Below are 23,853 nucleotides of genomic sequence, written 5' to 3' on the forward strand. Positions count from 1 at the left end.
ATGAGGTGGAACTGGCGTGTTTCGTGATGAACTTTTTGAACTTTTAATTTTTAATAGGAGATAATCCAACGTTGACATTATCATCATCATCAACATCATCTTCATCATCATCAACATCAATATCCCTCCTTCATTATCATCATAATTGATATCACAGTTTGTTATCATTTTCACCACCATCATCCTCACCATCATCACCATCCTCATCATCATCATCATTTAGATCAACATCGTCCTTTATTTTCCTAGTCATCATAATTAGCATCACCATTAACATCACCATCACCATTATCATCATCATATATACATATGAACATGATGAGTTGAACCACCTTACTCATCTTCATCATCATCATCCTTGACATCATCATCATCACCATCAGCAGCGTCATCATTCTCATCTTCCTCAACATCACCATCAAATGCATCGGGGCTAATTTTGTTCAGCTCTTGCATCACGCGATTTTTCAATTTAAAGTGGTGATGACTATAATAAGAGTTGCCCAAATGGTGGCACATGATGTTAATAAATGATGACAATGATGATGAGTGATGTTAATAAATGATTATGACAAGTGATGCTTATCAATAATGATGATAAATAATGTCAATGTTGATGATGATAAGTGATGTTAGTGATGATGATGAGCAATGATTATGATGAACTTTTTTTGCCATCACAATTATTTTATAATTCACATAACCATCAATGATTTTATCATCATTGACATCTTCTTCTTCTTCTTATTATTATTATTATTATTATTATTATTATTATTATTTATGTATGACATTACACTATATCTAGGGTATGATTTTTATGGTTCTTTATCAGTTTTTAGATTAATGAATTTTTAATTAATTATTATTATGCCGCAAGAATTTTATTAAGTTTTAACATCTTCCTCATCATCATCACAATCGTCATCGTCACCCTCACGATCATCATCATCACCATTATTTTCAAAATTGGTTATTGTGTGACTCGGCGCAGATATCAATTAATCATTCGTCATCATCAATCAAACCATCATCATCACCGTCATCATCATCATCACCGTCATCATCATCATTGTCATCATCAACACAAACATCATGTCGCTATCACCATCATCATCCCCATTACCGTCCACATCATCATCATCATCGTTACCATCATCATCCTGTTTCATCATCACCATCGTCATCATCATCATCATCGTTTATATATATTATATTTTATACAGTGATATTCATGTATGTTTATCTGATGACAGATCAAATATTTTTACCCATACTTCTTGCTCATGTTTATGTATATACCCTGCCTATGAATCATGTCTTATTGTTTGTCTTTGTTTCTTTTGTCTGCATGTTCGTTCATTACAATGTAGTTAATAAAAATTCTTCAAATCTCTGCAACCATCATCAATTGTCATCATCTTCATCTTCATCATCATCTTCATCATCACCTTCATCGACATCATCATCATCATCTTCATCATCAACAACTTCATCATCATTTTCATCATCTTCATCATCAACAACTTCACCTTCATCTTCATCATCATCATCTTCATCGTCATCTTCATCATCATCTTCATCATCATCTTCATCATCATCTTCATCATCATCTTCATCATCACCTTCATTGACATCTTCATCATCATCTTCATCATCTTCATCATCACCTTCATCGACATCTTCATCATCATCTTCATCATCAACAACGTCATCATCATCTTCATCATCTTCATCATCAACAACTTCACCTTCATCTTCATCATCATCTTCTTCTTCAATTGCCGCCATTGCACTCGTGTCATCGTCATTATCGTAACGCACGTCACTGTTTGTTATGTTTGCTATCACGGTGCAGAGCAGATTATATTGATGATGATGATGATGATGAACGGAAGCCACTTATGACGATTGCTTCAGGCATGATGTGATAACAAAGTTTATCAATTTGTTTTCTTGGGAAAAAATTTAATTAAAGTAATAATACAACTCTTTAAAGTAATTTCTTACAACCAACAATTTTGATAATTTTTTTCTCATTTTCCACTGATCATTCGAATAACTTTTTTTTATAGACTAATAACGTCCAACCCCTAGCAGAAACAACCTTTCTCACTCACTTCTCACTCACTTTTCATTGTAACAATTCACTTCAATTAACAGTTCTCAACCATCCAATTTCATCTTGGTCCCATCAGCACAAACTTTGGAGATTTAACAGAGACAATTTCACTGACAATGAGAACCTCGTAGCCAATGCCGAATTTCAATTTATTGTTCAGTTAACCGATACAAACAATCAGATTAAAAACTACACGTAATATAAAGATAAATTACTAAAGTTTAAATATTTGCCAAAGTAAAAGTTAAAATTTGTGGTTTTTGGAAAGATTTAAAAATTTTGAAATGATGGCAAAAAAATAAAGAAATTATAAATGTGGATTGCAGAACCAAACACACACAAACACAATCACAAACACATAAACATTGCAAAAACTAAATTGCTACAAACGCTCGTTCACCTGTTGAATAAATGCGATTCATTCAAGACTGAGCTTGCATTCTGTTCTCATACACTGTGTGTTTGTGTTTTATGTGTGTGTAACGTGTGTTATGCATGTGTAATGTGTTTGTGTGAGCGATCTGTGTGTACCTGTGGATGTATGTGCGAAGAGTTTTTTGTATTTATGCAATGTGCCTGCGTGTAGTTCATGTTGCTTTCACACATATTGATGTGTAGTTCATATTTTTATATGTTATGTTTCCCAAAAAAATCGCTTGCGCCTCGCACCGCATGTGTGAAATCGCCTGCGCTTCTCGATTAAAAATGACTTTATTAGTATTCAAAGTGGGTCTTGAGATCGTTATTAGGTTAGGTTTGCGTCAGTTGACGTCTGTCGTCAGTAGAGATGTCCTTCATTCTCCAGACATATGTTCATCCGTCTCTGTTTCTTGCCTGCCGTTCTCCGTGTTGACATTTTTTCATGTGCGTTTGTGTGTGCGTGCGTGTGTGTGCGTGTGTTACATTGTTTTAAAAATTGTATAACAACGACACTTGAGACAGGAGATTGCACTTGTTCCCATGTGGATTGTTACCTTTTGTTTGATATTCTTATTTATTGAATTTGAAGCAATTTGAATTTCCGTGCCGTAGTTGCCTTCAATGAAAGTTCATGCAATTGTATAACATAAACTGAACGGACGATATAGGACGCAAATCTAATCGCATACAAAACAACAGTAGATTTCAAATGGCTGCAACTAGACCTTTGATAAAAATTAATCAAAACCTAACAAAGTTTAAACCATTGCAATTATTTTAAATTATTATTTATTATTGAAAATTATTTACGGATTTTTTTTTGCAAATGGATATGAATTTTTATTAATTACTGCTCTCTGACAATTATTTGTTATTTGTTAATGACGATTTTCACCTACAGGTCTCTAATTAATTCTCGTTAATTTCGATTCTACGTCACAAATTATTTATATTTCCGTCAAATTCGTCCAACAAATGAAACTTAAAAAAAAGGAAAATATGGTGGACCACATTTTTAGATGATGACATAAAAATTTTTTTGCGTAAAAAATTACGCGCGAGAAAAACCCGGCCATAAATCACGAAGTGGTTTTCATAGAGCAGCGTTAATTATTAACACTCTTTCCATCAGCTGCTTTTTTCCGCTTAGTCTATAAAATGAAAATTTGTTTTCATTGAATTTTTTATAAAAACCTTCTGGTCAAAATATGAAAATATTAATTAACAATGAAAAAGATTTAGTTTTTTTGATTATTTAAATTAATTTTTAAAATATTTTTCGTATTTACTAATCTTCACTCAGTTATTCAAATCATAAAACGTCTGTCGGTCATACTCATATGTTGTAGGAAGCGAACAACTGCCAACTTTTCGTCTTGCACGCAAAACTAACAAATGATTTTCAAAACATTATGAAACAAATGACTTGCATGAAACAGTGAGACACGTAGGCTGCAAATGATGATAACAACGACAGTACTCGATGAATACACTTTCAACACACAATCAGAACAGAAAATATAACAGGAAGTAGTTTCAACCGACAAGGAATGCAATTAGTACAACAAAATCTTACAGACCACGGCAAGGAGTTGATTCATACAGATGGTCGAAATTCAATCTGCATTATAATATTAGTGGCTATAGGCGCCTGACTAAATTATCATAAAAAAGATTTAATGGATTAACAAAAAATGTTTGCTGGTGATAAATTTTCTGAATATATGAACAAACAAGTGAATGGATGAACAAACAAAAAAAAAGCAAATAAATGAATTAACAAACAAAACCCCAAAAACAGACATTTTAAAACAATGGTATGATGGATGGAGGAATTTGTGATATAGTGGGTAGCATGTTTGTCGGAATAAATAATTGTAGTCATAAATTGTTTGTCAAATTAAGCGTCTGTATGTAAGATGCTTCCGAGAAGTAATTTAATGAGCTTTAGAAAAGAACTATTGTCTTACGAGCCGTGGGGAGATGAGGATTTGAGACATTCAAATTGATGTAACACGATTCGTTAAATGAAAAAATGAGACACTGAAAATTTTTACGGTTGTTTAGTTATTTTAATTAATTTTTGCTATGGAAGTTAACGATACAAACAGTCTATCAAAATTTGTATTAAAAATTTCTTACTGTATGAAAACAAAACAGATTAGGATAAATAAGGATAGATTATACAAGTTATATTGAACAGCAAGCTCGAAACACATTTGTTATTGTAACACGTTTACCATTTAAAATTGAAATAAAAGGAAACAGAAAAAGGAACTGAACTATAGCAAATGTTTGGTATGAATGCTTGAAGCAGACTGGAGCTTATAAATGAGGAACATTCTTTACCTGGTAGCGAGAAGAAGGAGTTGATAAGATTGTTTATTGGTCTGTGCATTAAGTCTAATTCATCATTTCATCATTTTTATCGCTGGCTCAGTCAAAAACTGTTTATTAAAATGTGATTAGAGGTATTTATGATTTATTTAAAGAAATAACAACAATCATTTTCTTACTTCTTATATACTCATATTTAACAGGGGATTTGAAAAGAAAAGTTTTGCTGAATAGTTTAATGGAATTAAGAAGTCTTCAAAGGTTTTTTAGAATTTAATAAATTTAGATTGGATTGAATCATGTGTTCAATTTTTCTTTGATAAAACAGATTTTTATTATTCCTTCATTTTATTTTTTAAACCATTGTTATTAAATTTCAACAAAAATATATTTGCAGGTTATTAAGCTAAATTCTTGAGAAAATAACAAATTTTCAGAAATAACTTCATAAAAAGGTACTCAATCATTTGTACAAAATGAAACTTCCGAGAAAACATTGTGAATGGAACGTCAGGAGCGCATAAACAAAAGTACGAAAGATACGCCGAGATATAAATAGAAAGTTCAATTCACTGAACGTAAGATTTGCCGCATATTTGTGCTACAATTGGTTTTCATTTCAAACTTTTAAAATCTTTGAGAATTTCTACGATCAAAATGAACAGAATCATTTCAATTCGTTACATGTCAATGTAGTTATATGATTCGTGGATACATTGATGTGAAAGTGAAAGTGTGAATTTTGATACGAACTACTAAAGCTTAACAAATGTACGCACATATTGCTTTCTACGTACAATTTTTACGTACTATTTTTTACGTACTAATTTTTTACGTTTTTTTTGTTAACCTATTTTATTAATTTTATATTTTCTAATGAATTCAATCACTGAGCTTAATTTGATGATTCCATTTTTTTAGCATTTAATTTTGTTTCAACAAAAGTTACTTCATTTTAAACTGAATCCTACGCTAGGATGAGGTTTGACTCGACATAATTACAAATTAGTGTTGACAGTTCAATAATTGATTGTAGTTGTAACAGTAGAACCTTCCCATAAAATATTCAACGAAATGAAACGTCGCTATGGAAAGCCATGATCACGTTTTCGATAGCTCTGCGCAGATTTTATACCACTAGGACCCCATAAAACCGACTTTTTATCTATGCTGTCCTAACGTTTTTTTGCTGTAAATATGCTAAAAATGAGATCATCACGTATGAATAGAGTTTTTTCTAATTTACAGGTTTTCAAGTGGTGTTAGATACATATTTTTCATATAATATTATGTTTCTTCAATATATCATACAATATTATATAATAATTCATATTATATACAAATAACATTTAGATTTTTAAACCCCATAACTCAGCAAACTGCTCAATTAAACTGAATTGTGATGATTTGAATGTGAGGTGATATAAGACAAAATTGAATAAGGAAAAACAAAAGTAACACTATTTCAATCATTGCAAATTGGTTGATCGATTAATCAAAATAATTTAAGTATTTTTTATATTTTTTATAAATAAACAATTAACTTTGATATGAAATGTTAGTTTATAACAAAATATGAAGCAACAAGCATATTGGTTGTACCCACGATAATGAATAATTATCAAGTGAAACAAATGATTAAAAGTAAAAATAACATTCATTTTGTATTAAAACAGAAAAAAAATTTTTTTGATGTATCAAGGCTCGTGACAGCTGCAGATTATTTTATTTTAAAAATTAAGTGACGAAAATGAACACACACAAAGTCAACTTGACATTTTTTTTGTTTTTTGCTTTTGTATTATTCAAGTACATTTATAATACCATAAACACAAAAATAAGATTATGAATTACTAAACTGAAGATGAATTACTACACTGATGACGATGTCACTTCGAATTGTATCACTCCCACACACACACACTTGAGCCACCGTTCAACTGCGGATCGTAAACAATGAGAACGTGCTACGTTGGGCGAGCGTTTAAAAATGCAAATGAAACCAACGAGTGTCAGGAAACACATTTCCTGGAAGCTTTGGTGCGATAACACGCGGCATCCATGCTAAACCAACCACTTTTGAGTCATTTTATATTTTCTTCTAAGCGGTTGCGCTATAAAAAAAAAACCTCAACACACTCATTTTTCAAGTTAGAATCATTCACACGCCACTTCAATAATTCATGTTCGTGTTGGTTTGAGCGTGTTCAACTGATAAGAAATGCTAACATAGATAACATCATCTTTATAACGATTCCTATTATGCAAAAGTGAATGAAAATTGTTTTTCATGTAAAGTACATAGGTAGGACATAGGACCAACTTTAGTTTGGATAATAATTCACACAATTTTTTTTGAAAAGTCTAAACAAATTTCAACAACAAATAACACACACACCAATTAGTTCACAAAGTAAGTATTAAATTTATATCAGCACAACAGCCCTGACTTAAACTACATAACACATAAACTACAAACAAACAAATATGCCTGCAATCATGTAATGCAGTAGGAACAAGAACAGCTCGATGGAACGTGCTGTGGTACGAGACTCGCCAGGAAACGCTCATAAACACTCCGTGCAACACTCGCACTCGTGAGTTAACCAAACCAGGAGCCAGCAGAAGACAACGCATCCACGTATTTAATACAAAACATCACAGCACGCCAACAAACATCATAAAAAAAACTCATATACCAAACAACGCTTAAACATGAGCAATAAAAATCAACCCATTACCATGAAAAAAATATAACATCGTAACTAACTTCTCGTCAACCAACTAAGCAGCTAATGCGTGAGTGGTACGTTAAACGCAATAATATACAAGGAAAGTTGAAAGGAAGGATCTTATCACGAGGCTATCATAGTTGATAACCGATCTGTTTACAGATACACATTCATACGCGCGTGCATACACACGCTTATAAACACAGATACACAGACATGTTTGAAACAAAAATGAAGATACTAATAACTTTGTGCGAATGTTCTTTCAATTGTCTGATTATTAATGAGAATTATTTAATTTATTGAAGAGCATATTAAATTAAGAAAAAGAGACTCACACTTCAGAAATATACGGCAAGGTATAATAAGATATGCTGGTAATTCATTGCTGGCAATCTATTGGCGGGTAATAAATTAGAATTAATGCGGTGGTTCGTGCTGTAACTCGACACATTTCTCATCGAAGGAATCGCTCAAGGAGTTTATTTTTTCTTTTTAAAATTCGTTGCCAGCTTTTCAAAACGATTTATCACAAAGTATGAAAAATTCTATGAAAACAAAATAGCAACAGAAATATAATTTTACATGTTGTTAATAAATAGTAATTCACCAAAGTGGAAAATGATTACTGTCAATTATTACTATTTGATTAATCACGTTTTATAGATCCGCCCCTACATTCTAACGCTCTGCTGGATTTTGTTGATGTTTTGTTTCCATCATCAACTTTTTTTGTCTTCTCCAATGATGTTTCTATCCACTGTTGAAATTAAAAGATGACCACTGACCAGTCACGAAGAAAATTTATTGGACGTCATTCATAAGCCGAAAAAATATACCTCAGTGATGGAGGGCTTAGTTTGAAGAGGGCAAGGTCACGTGTGAATCATGCAGCTTGATGACGTCATGAATACCATTAACAACATTAAATTATGGAAAATATTTATAAATAAGATTTTTTTGTTTGTGAAATATTTTAACGGTTTGTTGTTAATGATAATAACTTTTCACGTGACAGACCTCTTCAACTTTTTTTTCCTCGGAGTCGCTTTAATTGAATTGATTGTATAAAATAATTTTAGAATGATTTTAGTCAGTGTATTCTATTGAGAATATTTCAACTTGAAATGAATGATATTTAATTTATTCAGTCTATTCTGTTTGCCATAGAGCGGTTAAGTGAGGCTCAGGCAGCGGCGGATTTAGACAAAGTTAACGGCGGGGAGAAAACATTTTTAAAAATTTTGAAACTTGACGACGGGGATCAAGAAAGTAACCAAAAGTAAGGCCTAAATAGGCTGGCCATCTTTTTAATCGTTTATTGCACCATATTTTACTCGATTTTGTAATTAAAGATGTGTTTTTCTGTCTAAAAACAAGTTTAACTGACTTTTAATAAAAACATTTTTTACAAAGGTTTCTGCGATATCTCTCGGCCTCATAGATCTGCAACTGGATACAGGACACCTAAATAATTTTTTCATATTATGAAAATAGTTTCAGTAGAAATGAAACATTATTTCAAAAACTCGAATGTATATGGCGGATGCGGTGTTGAAAATATGTGAAATAAAATTACAATTTCTCTTTCTCAATAATTTTGCTAATTTAAGCAAAAGTTTAGTAAAACGGAGACGAAAAGTTATGTTCAGCACCATCTTGATATTGTGGCAAAATAGAGAAATCACGTTTGCAACTTTTATGCGACAGGCAAGCATTCTCAGGCTTATAAATTTGCGGATTGGTACGTTTCAGCACCTTTGCGCATCTCTCCTTCTTTCGTGCCGGTTTTTTCACATTTTTGCGATTCCTGCTTCTGAATGAATGTGAACGAAAGCAAACTTTAAATTGTTTTATTTAACAATTAAACAAAACTTTTTTTAACAAAATTGCATTAAAATATTGGCATAGTTAAAATTTAGTAACAATAAAGATAACTTGAAAAATTTACTTGTTTTTGGCTGAAGCAATATTAAAGATATGTTTTTTACATATAATTTGAGTGATCTATAAAAGTTTCTGAACGAAGCGAGAAGAAAATAAAAATAACTTCTTAAACAATTTGTCGTTACATTAGGATTGATTATTAAACTTATTTTGACGTAAGACATGGTCAAATTTTTCAACAATGCCATTAAAAAATAAAGTTTGCTTGAGAACAAACATAGTAATATTTTCCTTTTAAAAGTAAAGTACAATCAACTTATCCTCAAAGAGAACCAAAATTTCATAACACACATGGGGTTTCAGGCGTAGGAAATAAGCATCTGTACGTGTATGAACAATTTTTATGTGCCGTAATTCAGATTTTGTTAAACTTTGTTGTGATGGAAACTTAAAATTTTAGACACAAAAATTGACAATTCGAATCGGTTACTTGGATGACATGTTAGATTTGGTTAGCTTTGTAATTTGAACGAACTATCTTAGAGTTCATAAAAGAGTTTAATAAAATTGAAAAACCATAATAATAACTTTGAAACACCAAAATTATTTTCTCAAAACATGGATCAAAACAGCACATTAGATAAACCAACAAAAAATTGAAAAAATATTCTAAAACAGCCGGCCAGCCACCCAACAGACGTCTGTATATTTATGATAAACGAAAGCGAAAAAAGTAAAGAGGAAGAAAATCGGTGAGAGTGAGTAAGGAAGGGAAAAAGTGATATAACTCGGACACATTAGTAACCCCGAGAGGAATTTCAACGTTGGTCAAACAGTTGAACGGCGCCTAAGGTATATTGAATTAAATATCATCACGTGATACACAACGTCCAACAGTCTGCCTGCTTTCATTCCATTCCGCGATGACGATTTGAAGTTTACTTGAAAATTTTAAAGAAAAATTTAGAATAATTTTGATTTGCAGTATACCGTTTCTTTCACGTTAAAATCGAAAGATCAGCAAAATTCGCATGCAGGCAACTTAACAAATAATAATCTATAATTACTTTTAAGCAACGATTAACTAAATTACGATAAATTTTTTTTTGAATAATCAATCATCATTCATTATAAAATTTTAAAATTTCAACTAAGAATTTTACCTCTTTGACAAAATATTTAAAAATTATTTTATAAACGAAATTTTGGTATTAATACAAACTATTTATGTAAGATTATGATTTTTTCGACAGTTTGAGCAAAAACTTTTCCTAAAAATATAAAAAATTAAAAAATAACCGAGCATTTAGATAAATAAATGATTTTCTTTGCAAACATGCCATTTTTTTTCTAAATGTCATACGAGCTTACTCCCTAAATTTGTTGTTTTTTAAATTTTTAAGTTTTATCATTTAAGCAATCTTTTATGATTTTTAGATGAATTTATTTCATAAATGCTCCGATATAATAAAATAAAATCGACAATAAATATAGAATATTTCTACGTAAAAGGTCAGTATATTTTAGGAGCAATATTTTTTTAAAGATAAAAAATATTTTTGCTGGTAATTTATTTTTTTAATTAAAAAAATGGAAGCCATAGTCAAGAGTTTAAAATTTAAATTGTTTTTATTAGACATCGATGAAGATGACGTAACAAAGCAGATCAAGTGAAATTTGAAATTATTTTAGTGGTAGTTTATCAATCTTTTTTTTGGAAAACTTATATAACAGGCAAATGTTGACTCATACTACATAAATCACATATCTTAAAATCGCTCCATGTATTAAAAAACACTAGATACCATGTTGTAGAAAAAAGACCATAAAATAACAAAATTTTGCAACTAAATTTATGTTTGAGTGTTTTAAATTTATGTTAAAAACAGCCAATTCAGACAATATTACACATTCTGAAATTCTAATTTCAACATGAGTTGTAAATTTGTTTATGTGTTTTTTCACTACCATCAACATTTTTAGATGCATCTTACAGTACTGCTTGATGTGTTTTCGCATTTTGTCATTACTAGCCAATTCTTCATTGGCTTTAACATCTTCATGCAGTATATTACTGCCTTATATCGATTGAACCGACTTAACAAATTTTGATTTTTCTAACTTTTTCTAAAATTTTAACTTAAAAAACTCGCTCATTTGGTTTGCAATTTGTTAAAATTTCTGTCCTTTTTTTTAAATGTTTCCAAAAAATAAACAGATGCTATTTAGAAATAATTTATTTCATTAGAACGCTACTTATCATTAGCGCGCATTCTATTTCAATATATATGTGAGCCGGTAAATCGATAATTGCTCTTTCGTCTGCCGAGTAAAGCAGACGAAAGATTAATTGCCACCGCAGTTTGGAGGTTGAAGTATAACATATTGTAGATTAATCACGTTTATATAAAATCCTTTTTTACGCAAAGGTTGAAATGCAACACATCGTAGATTAATCACGTTTATATAAATTGAGTTTTTATGTGCAGATTGAAATATAAAGTACTGTAGAATAATCGCGCTTATAAAAATTCGATTGTGGTTTTTTCTCACTATAGAATTGTTTAAAAATTATTTTCGGTATCGTAATGCTCCAATGTTCATGACAAAAAAATTAGTTTTATTAAAATACAATGTTTTCACATACAATCTTGCCCTATTCTCAAGCATTTATACTTAATTTACAAAATTTCAATCATTATTTTTTCCGCCACAAGTTTTACATGCAAAAACCAACACGCATGTTCTAACACAAAGAAATATTTCTCACTTGATGATTGGAGGTGGCTGTCCATATGGAAGATGTTTCAGGCAATTCCTGTTGCCTTCGCGAATGCAAATTTCGATAGTTTTATTATTAGATTATCAAATTATCAACAAAAGAACGGTTTTTCAACTAACAAATATTATAATAATTAAATAAATGATATTTGATAATTTTTGAAAGTTATTTTATCTATACACGACGATTCAACTGAACTTATACCTTATTACTAACAATTCTGTGGGGAAGAGTTTTTAATTTTTTTTTCAACGATTTTTTTATTCTGGTTTAGAAAAAAATTAATAAAGTTTAATAACATTGTAAAAATTAACATTTGATCAAAATTTAAAAAATAACTATAATATTAAATATTAGTTAAATTAGTTTAGGTGCTGTTCGAAACAAATAAATAATTGAATAAATGAACTACCGAACTACCGGAGATGTTGCAAGATTTTCAACGGTACCCGTTCTGCTTTTCTGCTTTTTATGGGAATGCAGTGTGGCGATATGTATGAGTATATGTTATATACGTGTTATACACACACACACCGCACACACACACACACACCGCACACACACACACCGCACACACACACACACACATATATATATATATATATATCTGTGCATGTCTGTGTGTGTGTATTGATGTGTGTGTGTGAGAGAGAGGGAGAGAGAAATAGTGAAAAGTTTGATTCCATTTTAAAATGCCCGGTTTACCAAATTGTCTTTTTTTATTAATTGTGTTATAAGACACCACTCTTAATTTCAAATTCTAACATAGATCAAAACTTTTTTGTTCTTATTCATTAACCTTTGAACGCTTAACATATAAAATTTTAAATGTGATTTGAAGTCATGTATGAAAAAAGTAAACTTTTTACTGAAATTTTCATTTTTAAGTTCTTAAATTTTGTTTAGTGTATAAAAATGTTGGGTCAAAAAGGTAATAAAATATCAGATTCCTATTTTTTCTGAAAAATTGTCACTGATTCTTTGGGTATTTAATACTTTAAAATTTTTTTTAGTTTGTATGTTTGTAAGATGTGATTCAGTTTCTGCAGTAATTTTTAAAGACTTACAGAACGTTTTTATTTTATTGCTATTATTATAACAGAAGTTTCATAATCGTTTCTATTGTTATTATTTTGTCGCATGTTGATTTTAATTCAGTTCATCAATGTTTACCAACCACTTCATACTTGATGCTCTGGCTTCCTGAACGGGCACACTGTTTTCAATGTTTACAATTTATCTGGCGTTTGTTTAAATCATTTTTTTTGAGATATTGATGGTAAGAACAAAAACCACAACTTTGAAAGACAACATTTATAATTTAGCTTAATAAAATTTTCTTACATTTTGTCATCTAAATTTGTCTAAAATATTTAATGTTCAAATAACAAGAGCTTTTTAAAAAAAATTTTAACATTTTGATAGTTTTGTATTACAAAAAATTTGTGGTTCGTGATAAAGCAATAAAATCTTCTGGTTTTTGTTTGACTAAATGTTTGTATTAAAGAACTAAAAGGAAATGAACAATGTTGACGAAATCTCTATTTAGAATTGAAATAAGAACAATATTATTACTACTAGCCAAAACTCCAGTAGGATACTGTTTAGCTGACTGCAAATAAAATATATTATTATGTAGATGATAATATAGGTTAGGAGGTATAATTAAATATAGGTTGTATATAGATATGTGTTAAAGTAGGTAAGAAAATTATAATGATAGTTAAGTTATAATAATAGTTCACGATGTACAGACATAGAGCAACTTAATATAATATTAATATAATATAACGTTCAATTAATCATAGCATATAATAATTTGTATAGTAAGAATGAGGTGACATACAATAGGGACTGACTGGTTGAGCTCTAGGGAGCGAGGCTCCTGATATATAATAGGCGAGCACACGAGTTATAGAGAGCTATCTTAGTTATCTCAAAAATACTTGTAAGACTTTAACACATTTGAACACTCCCTTTGATAATCTTTACATTATATTTATTAGCGTTATTCAATTTTACAATTTAAGTTTTTTTTATAATATTAAACAATAAAATTAATAATAACGATAATGGGTGAGTCATTTCTTGTTCGATTCGATTACTAAACTTTATAACATTTTGAACACTAAATAATACTCAACAAACGTAAGTCGCTAATTAAATTCATCTATAATTATTCCATGTAGATGAACAATATCGAGTTATTTAACGTTGAGCGAGTAACTATGTTGTTCGTTCAGTAACCGTCGTGGGACGGTGTAGAGCGAGCAAAATAACAAAATAACATGTTGGAGAACCGGGGTATCATTATAACAAAATAACATGTTGGAGAACGTGTTGGGTATCAATATAACAAAATAACATGTTGGAGAACCGGGGTATCAATATAACAAAATAACATGTTGGAGAACCGTGGTATCAATATAACAATATTCTATAAGATTCAAGTTAATATTTCAGCTCCAATTCATAAAAAACTTGATAAAAAATTTATTGTAAAATGATTACCAAAGCACAAATTTGATAGATGTTGCTGAAAATATCTAAAAGGTATGCTAAGTGCCAACACATTCCGTAATTAATTGAATTACTAAAATTCCCCATAAATAACATTGTTATTTTTAAAATTTCCACTTACATGTCTGACGTGCTTGAAAAATCTAGAGAAAAAATTTATGTTCAGTGACGTGTTAAAATAATAGTTAAACTATTTTGTATTCAATACTTTTCTAATTAAAAACGCTAATATGTTGCAATTTAGTTCATCTGTAGTTAATCATTCTAGCTTATTCTGCAAAATGTGGGTCCTCCTTAAGGTTCTATGTTTTCATTTCGGTTCCCAAAAAATCTCAACTACATTAAAAATTGCTTTATTAACTCAATTTAATTTTAAGCTTTATTACTTGCATGAGCTTTTCGCAAATTTTTTTATCAATTTTTTAAATTTAAAATGCGGCAAATAGAATGTTTTTAACTCCTCCGTGAATCCAAAATTAGTTTGAAAAATTTTTATTTGTTATTATTTTATTTGTCATTATGTTTAGACTGAAGCAGTTTTACAATTTTAATATAACAAATCTTATTACTGTCCTGTATTGAAAATGTTGGATGTAGCAATGTTAGATAAATAAATGACTGTCAATGTAGGCTCCAAGAAATTATTAACACAGTTCATAGTGGTAGCTTAAAATATATTTCTATCTAAAACTATTTGCTTTTCAGATGTATGTTTTCTATTGCAACATTTTGATGATAATAATATATTAGTATTATTATTAATCTTATTATAATTATTAGTAGAAAGGTCAGTAGTAGTAGTAGTAGTCAATGTTTTTCAAGTGCTCTCCATGTTTTCAATGAAGAAAAACATGGAGAGCACTTGTGGTTGGGCAAATAAATAAAATCATGGCGCAATAGTTAAAGGCGCCCGCTGGTCCTGGTTTTGCAGTGCCTGGCTTCGAATACAAAGAGATCTTCTCTATCATATTCAATGTGTGTGATGCATGGTTTATATGTATTCATGTATTATATGTACGTATTCATGTACGCTACGTTTCTATTCACTATTCCAATAGTTCATTAACAAATGATTAATCCAAGTGGTATATGTAGGCTTGCACTTTTGATATTTGCATCACCTGTCAAAACGTTTGTGAACTGGTTTAGAAAATGTAAAATCAATGATTCATAGCGATGAAAAACAAGGACATCATTTATAATATGTGTAAAAAGATATCGGTCAATGATATTGATTAAATAATTATCTCTGTAGGTGCATCGTTCTCAAGAGAGCAACTAACTCATTATAATGAAGATGCATGTAAAATAGGATGAAGACGATTGCTTGTTTGCTGTCAGCAAATATTTGCTAAATTTATATCCAACTCAATTATTGAGATGAAGATGATTTTTATGATAATGATGAGTACATCAATAATTGTGAAGATGATAATGTTAATAAAATATGCTAACATTTTTTTCAATATTGTAGATTGAGGATGGGATGATTTCTCGCGTTTCTGCATCCCCAGAGTAGTACTATTTTTCGTGAAATGGGAAACAATTTTTAACAGTTTTGTTTTGTACACGTGAAAGAAATAACAAAAGCCCCAGAGAATGGTGATAAAAGTTTATTTAAAAGCTGCTACATCCTATTTGGAACTATAAAATATCATCTATCTTTATTCGGTGAAAAAAGTTTACGTTGGTATATATTGTAGCAAAGAGCCATTAAATTATAATGGTAAATGTGGAATGAAACAAACAAGGAATAAAATTGTATCTTGGTGAGGTTCATGCAGTTAAAATGAAAATACCATTGAAAGACATTAAAATTAATTTCAACAAAGTTTTTAATTTATAAAAGCTCATGAAAAATTTAACATCATGAGGTTTTGCATTAATTGAGTTCGACCGTATCATATAATTTAAAAAGTTCAACGATACCAAGTTTTTTTATTCAACTCTAACTTCACAAAATGATGTTTCTCTTTTTTTCCACAGTTTTTGCTTCTTCCAAATTTTTTCAACAAAAACCAGAAAAAGCTTTTTCAACATGTTTTGTGTGTGGAAATGCGAACCAATTTGCTCAAATGTTAAAACCTTTACAGCTGCTGACTCGTTAGAATTTCCATAGTTTTACAGCCTTTTTGTAGTGAATACATTTATGTAGAGGCCTTGGGGCAACATTTTGTGCCTGTCTGCCCCTTCATTCTGCCCTTCATATCAAAAGATAACAACACAAATTTAATAATTTTTCAGTGCGTTGGTTGCAATGTTATCAAAAATTTTTCGTAAACAAAACTGACGATAAAAAAACAAATTATTATTATTATCGTTGGTATTTATATAGCGCCAATTATAATTTAGAATTTTCATTGGCGCTCAAGATCTTCAGGCGATTTAACAATGATGATAAAAAAATATGTTTTAAGTCGTTTGTTAAACTCTGCCAGCGTCAGTCCATTTTGTCGAAGATCATCAGGTAAACTGTTCTAAAGCACAGGTCCACCACTTCAAAATCTTTGTCAGCGACCCTTAATCTGGTACCTCTGATGTGAATCATGTTAGAGGATGATGAACTCAGCCCTTCATATCAATGATAAAAAAATCATATTACAATGGTAGGCAAGGTTGTTGGTGCAGACATAAAAACTAAAACTCCAAATTTGAACAGAATTCATTTTTTTATTGGGAAGAAAACATATAAGAAACAATAAACATTAAGGCTTTCAGTCGAGTACCATTTTCTGTAGGCGGATTACCATCCAATAAATCAGTTTTTAATTTGAAATTTTTAATTTGCAACTGAATCTACATTTTCTTATATATTTGTATTTTATTCAAGTGGGCTTTATTAAAAGTTGCAAAATGATCCATGAGGAAAAGTGAAACTTCAATTACATTTAGTGTGCGCGTGCGTGTGCATGTGTGTGTGCGCGCGTGCGTGTGTGTATGGTTTGTTGTGTGTGAGTGCGTGAGTGTGTGCGTGCGTGTGTGTGGATGTGTGCGTGCGTGTGTGTGGGTGTGTGCGTGCGTGTGTGGGTGTGCTGGTGTGTCGTTGAAGCTCGTACGTAATGCAACAGAAGAGAATAATTTATTGGTCGTTGACACAAAACGGACTTCTATTTAAAATTGTCTCCATTGTCGGGAGCTTTCTATCTAAAAACACAGCAGCTAGTTTGAGAAGTTTCTTTCCATGATTTAATTATTTCTTGAAATTGCTTAGCAAATAAATTATAAAAATGTTTCAGCTTAGAATAATTTAATATAGTATTGTAAATGAATGAAATAAATGAGTATTTTTTGGCATATATATGCTTAAAAAACCACAAAACGGTTAACGTGCTTTAAAGACGTTTGGCCATTTTTTTCTCTTCTAATTGATTCAACTATTGCTGTGGCATCGATTAATTGCATTGATTATTAATTGTTTATCAAGCTTTTTAAAATGTTTCAAAACCGAGCTAACGAAGTAGTTGTCGATGCAAAACATGACGTGAGCTATGTAAAGTATACTCTACAAACGCAATTTAAAACGTGTCTAATTCTGAAATTTTGTGATCATGTTTGACTTTGAGTATGTGGTTGCACCAAAAAATTTCATGATTTTCAAATCTTCTTCAAGTTATCCAATTTAATTAATACTTTTAAGAATGGGCCTGTTTTCTAACTTATTAACCACGAAGTTTAAGACATTTCACGTAAATTTTTAAGAACCTTTAAAGTTATTAACGTTTAATTGATGTTTACAAAATGAAACAGATCGCTGATCATTTTTAAACATTAAATTATAATAATATATGTCAAAGTGGTAAGTGTAAAGTTTTGTGTTTTGTGTGTGATATATACTGATTTTAATAAAATTTTTGTGTCAATTTTTTAAAGTTATAATAATAAATTTAAATAACTCTAGAGTTGAATAAATATTTTCCAGTATACTTTTTAAAAGTGGAAAAAGTTACACTGACGAAGACGTATTCTACCGAGATTATGGGGCAATTTTAATAAATATAACGAAAAAGTATTTAAGCTAGTATTGCGAAAGAAAGTTTTTTAAAAAATTGATTTCTTTTTGTAATTTTTGGAGAAGTAAATTTTTTTTATCATATTTATCTATCAGAAAGATATCTCATATAGCCAATATTCCGACAAATATTGGTTTTCAGTTTCATATATTGAAAATTATAAAATAAAAGTATTTGAATTGAACTAACATTTTATTTGCAATGAAAAGTAAACACTATTCACTTACTGCAAATAATTATTTGAATAAGTTCAAAAAAAGTGTCGTAAAAAGATTCAAATTAGTAATTGTAATTCCTTCTTAGAAATTGGTAAAAAAACTTGAAATAAATTTTCATTTAATATCAAACATTACGGGCATTATTAATTTTTAAGCAAAAATTTTGAAAAAGTTGATCTGAAAGAGAATTGTTCGAAAAGTCTGCGCTACATCAAATCATCCATCACGAGCGTCTTCACACAATGGCTTTTGTTCGTATCAGCCCTTCCTCATCAAACCTACTCAAGGCACCCGACTAAATAAAACTTCAAATTATTTTTTAATTAAAAAATTTTTGTTATTATTTGTGATATTCGTAATATTTTGAACAAAATGTGGAAAAAACTGTAAGTAAAGACATTCAAAGGAACATCATGTACATGAATGAATTCATTGCGCTAAATCAAAAACAACGTTTCAGTATTTTATTCAAACGAAACAGAATATTCTCGCCTCAAAACCACATTACTATATAAAGAATATAAAATGGATTATTTTCAAGTCAAAGATGAAAGTGACTCCTTTTTGTTCATTTTGATTGTGATGGCGTTCATCAAATGGAAATTGCAAGTATGAACGAATAAAAGATTGTGTTGGTAGCAAACGTATGTTAAGATGTATAAAAATCAAATATCTTTCATGGTTTGACAGTTTAGATTAAGTTTATTCAGAATGCACCATGGTCTGGATCAAGTTTATTCCGGAATAAAATCATATGGCATTAAGTGTCTGCCGCATCAAGTTTTTAAAGGACAATGTATATTTGGGATTAAGTTCATATTTGGTCAAATGTGTAGAAGATCAAATGGCCGGGATTCAGTGAAGTTGAATAGAGTGTAGCGGGTTTAAAAGTCACCTCATCGACGACTTCGTTGAACATTGAAAAACAGGTGAAGATGAAGATGGAGATGCTGATAATAAAAAAGAGGAAAATGATGACGATGCAGTTCAAAATAACGACAACATTGAATTTAAGCAGCGCTCGTTATTGTATTGGTCATCATCAGTCCCCAATTATTTTTCCAATGTGGAAGTTTTATGAAAATCATGCTAAAATAAATAATTAAATGTAATGCAATGTTTTTGTGACATTTTGCAAACAATATTTCATCAAATGCGAAAAAAATTCCAACGCAACCGCAAAAAAATATTCACAACTTTATCCATCTCGGACAACTTGATTGTATTATAGCATTTACAACGATGACGCCCGTGATAACCAACAAGAACGTGTCAACAACAAGGTCAACTCATCAAATTACAAAAGCCTAAAAATCTAAAAATAAAAAAGTGTTTAAAATCAATAAAATCAAATTAACGTTCCAAGTTTATCTTTTTTTATACGGTGCAAAATTTGTTATAAAAATTTACGCTCGAAATAACCATGAAAATAAGAAAGAGAAGCGGGAACGAAAGTGAAAGTGGAAGGAATTTGAGATTTGATGTGCTCTCCCAGGCGGCAATAAGACGAGATGAAAACCCAGAAACACTAAAAATATTATGCATTCTCTAAAAACATTGAAAATAAAAAAAAAATGTAACAACACAAGCAAAAATAAACTGATGCAAATCAGTGCAAATATAAGTAGAAGAATTTTAAAACAACTTTATTAATTTCGAAATATTTAATTCAAGATGAGATATCTATCTATAATTTCTAGTGCACGATTCCATTAGCTATGTAACATTGAACATCACATATAGTTCAGTTTCGACAATATTTGGCATTATCTTTTTGTATATAAAATTTTGTTTTTTAAACAACGAGAGGTTTTTAAATTTAACAAAAATGGTTTGTGCAATTAAATTAATAGAAAATAATGTGCACACTTTATGTCATTTATTAATTTTAATTCTTAATGCTCCCTTCAAAAGTTTAAATATTTCAATTTTTCAAAATAATTAATGCAAATAAAATTACCTGCAAATACAATATTTTCATCAATTATTATTAAATCCAAAAAATAGTTTATCAATATTTTACAATTTTTCAATAATAAAACCATTGTTTTATTCGTTCCTGGTGTAAATTGTTCTAAACAAATTTAAATTTTTAACAAAGGCGTCTGTGATCAGCTTAACGTTTGCTCTTATGTGAACACACTTAAAGTTTGAAAGATCAATCGGTGTATGATAACCAAGGGACCAGCCTGTAATGATGATTTGAAGTGGAGGTTGGCTGATGAATTAAAGGAATTTGGCTGCTGTTTGTTACGTGTAATATAGCTATGTCGTTGTAATTCTCAAAGATTCTCAAGTGCATGAAGAAAGTTGGTTGCAATCAACAAAAACTAAAGAAGTGTGTATGTGATTACGTATTTTTATTTTTGAAATTAGTTCCCGGACATCTGCTGTCACATATTTGTTGGATTGACAAAATTTTTATCTGAACATTCATGTGAATGTAGTTTTTTGTTCTCCATTGTCTCTAGTGGATAGACCTTGTTTATGTTAATAGTTAGCGTTGGCCCATTCCCAATAGAAAAAAATGCCAAAGAAATTGTTGACGTTAATATTAATTGTGGTGTCAGAGCATGTCAGAAACATACACACAGGCACACGTACACATGTACTTCATAATTTTGCTGTTTTGCATTTTTTAATTACAAATATGCAACTGGAATGCTTAGAATAAATAATTAAATAATAAAAATAGTTATTTTCAACGTTGTCAGCCAGTCGGAAATAAGTTATTTAAAAATGAAATAACTTTAATTTATTTATTTCAAAAGATTATTTGAAAAATTATTCACATTTTTATTTCTAATTTGTTTATTTTAAAAGATTATATGAAAAATTATTATTATTATTATAATTTTTATTTCACTAAAGAGCTAAGGATTAAAGTTGAGACAAATGAACGTTCTTAATATTTGCTGTCTATGCAAATTTCGGTATGCCAGTGTTTTGATGTATTTTTAAAAAATGAAATTTTGTTACTTTCATTGTTTAAGTTTATTGGTAACTTTTATTTTGTAAGTAAACTAGATGTTCAATCGTTCTAAGTACGTTGTCTAATGTTTCATAATGATAAATAGACACTTCATTCAAACCACTAAGGGTGTTTAGTTTATTTTATAGTAATGTGTTGGTAGCGGTAGTTTTTCCTGCTTGTAGTATATTTTCATCTTTGTAGTTTTTCCAGTTTTTTTCAAGATGTTGTTTCTTGCAATTTGCTGGATTATATAACGTTATATAGCATAACTATATATAGCGTTTTATGTTAAGCCAAGTACATAATTTATTAGTAGCACTATTTATTATTGAATTCAATGTTTTACAATCAGTTTAACATGTGTGTGTTTGTAACGAAGATTTGCATAATTTTAAATTTAATTTTAAAATTAAATTTGCCGCAAATACGTGAGCAGTGCAGATTCTTCAGGTGCAGGTGGAGAACTTCATGACATTTTTAATCGGTAGGCAATGTCTGTTGAACAACGATGTGATGCCATGTGGCCAAACGAGGAATCAATGAACATGTATGTTGAGCTAATCAAATTTAATGAAAGTGCAATTTTGTGTGTCTTTGAAAATCAAGTTTACTATCAAACACCATTGAAGATAATTATACAAAAATTATTATTTATATAGAAATAAGCGGCTCAACTGTGTAAATGAAATTTTATTACTCAACTGTATAAAAAATGAAGTTGAACGATAAGAGGAATGATGAATCGTAAACAAACGTTGGTGTTAAAAAGGTCACGAGAAAAATAAGAGCAACGGAAAATCAGGATAATACCATGATTTAAATGGCGAAAAATTAATTGAAAAGTTTTAAAAAGTCATGATTAAACTGGAAGATTAGTTCTGTTGTTCTAGGTTAGAACGGACAACGGCCGGTTGACAACACAGTTTCAATAAGAAACATTGCACATCTTACATCAATTAAAAATATTTGTTATGTTTGATTGTAGAAAACATTTAAAATTATTTGAATAATTTTCTTCCTATGCCAACAGTTTTTGTTGCGTTTGGCAAGCCTTATGATATGTTGGCTAATTAGCATTAAATATCATGAATTATGAAAGCAAAGTATTGATAAACGTAATTTTTGTGGCCATAAAGTTTCAGAAATGTATTTCTATTGTTTAAAATGAAACATTATTAAATCTGTCAACAACATTTATGCGAATTTTCTCAAAGGAACTTTAAAAAAGTAATTTCCGGCTAAAGATGTTGGCTCCTCTCCAGGAAGTAACAAAATCTTTGATCAAATTTCAATTTCAAACTTGATGGAAAGTAAATTTGAAAAATTAAAAAACATTTTTCTAAAAGAACATCGCAGAAACAGAATGCCAATAAAATATTTTTTCTAGAATTTTTTTTATCTTCTTATAGAAAAATCAATCACTTTCTACCTACATCCATTTATGAAAATGTTATACTCGCACTTTTATCAACCCACGTCCTATGTGCATGTATTAATAATATAGCCTAAGTGTTGTGGGTCAAAGTTTCTCTAATTCAAAATTTGATGAAAAATAACTACCCCATCATTTTTCATGTAATTATTTGTAGTCTTGTTAAATAATTTTTATTCAAATTAAATGTGGTTTTCACTAAAATTTAATTAAAAATTTCTTTCTCAAGAACGAAACTAGATAAAATATGAGAATAATGAATTTAATAAGCTGACATGTGTTGGCAACATTATTTCCTATATTAACTGATAAAATTTTAAAATAAAAATTTAAAAATTTTCTTAATTAACAATTTTTTTGATAGAATACAATTTAATAATAAGTTCAGATTAGCTAGTACTGACGTTCAGGTTCTGGCT

At 29.8% G+C, this 23,853-nt stretch overlaps 1 protein-coding gene across 1 annotated transcript; it reads right to left on the reverse strand.

Moving 5' to 3' along the window:
- Window positions 1-333: 333 nt before the first annotated feature.
- Window positions 334-1,791, reverse strand: HELRODRAFT_169409 (hypothetical protein; the record flags this gene model as incomplete). Its single annotated transcript, XM_009015224.1, has 2 exons — window positions 334-449; window positions 1,452-1,791. 2 exons carry the CDS (start codon window positions 1,789-1,791, stop codon window positions 334-336), a joined length of 456 nt encoding a protein of 151 aa, XP_009013472.1.
- Window positions 1,792-23,853: the final 22,062 nt, after the last annotated feature.

The sequence above is a fragment of the Helobdella robusta genome, assembly GCF_000326865.2.
Source record: "Helobdella robusta unplaced genomic scaffold HELROscaffold_15, whole genome shotgun sequence".
Lineage (NCBI taxonomy): Eukaryota > Metazoa > Annelida > Clitellata > Rhynchobdellida > Glossiphoniidae > Helobdella > Helobdella robusta.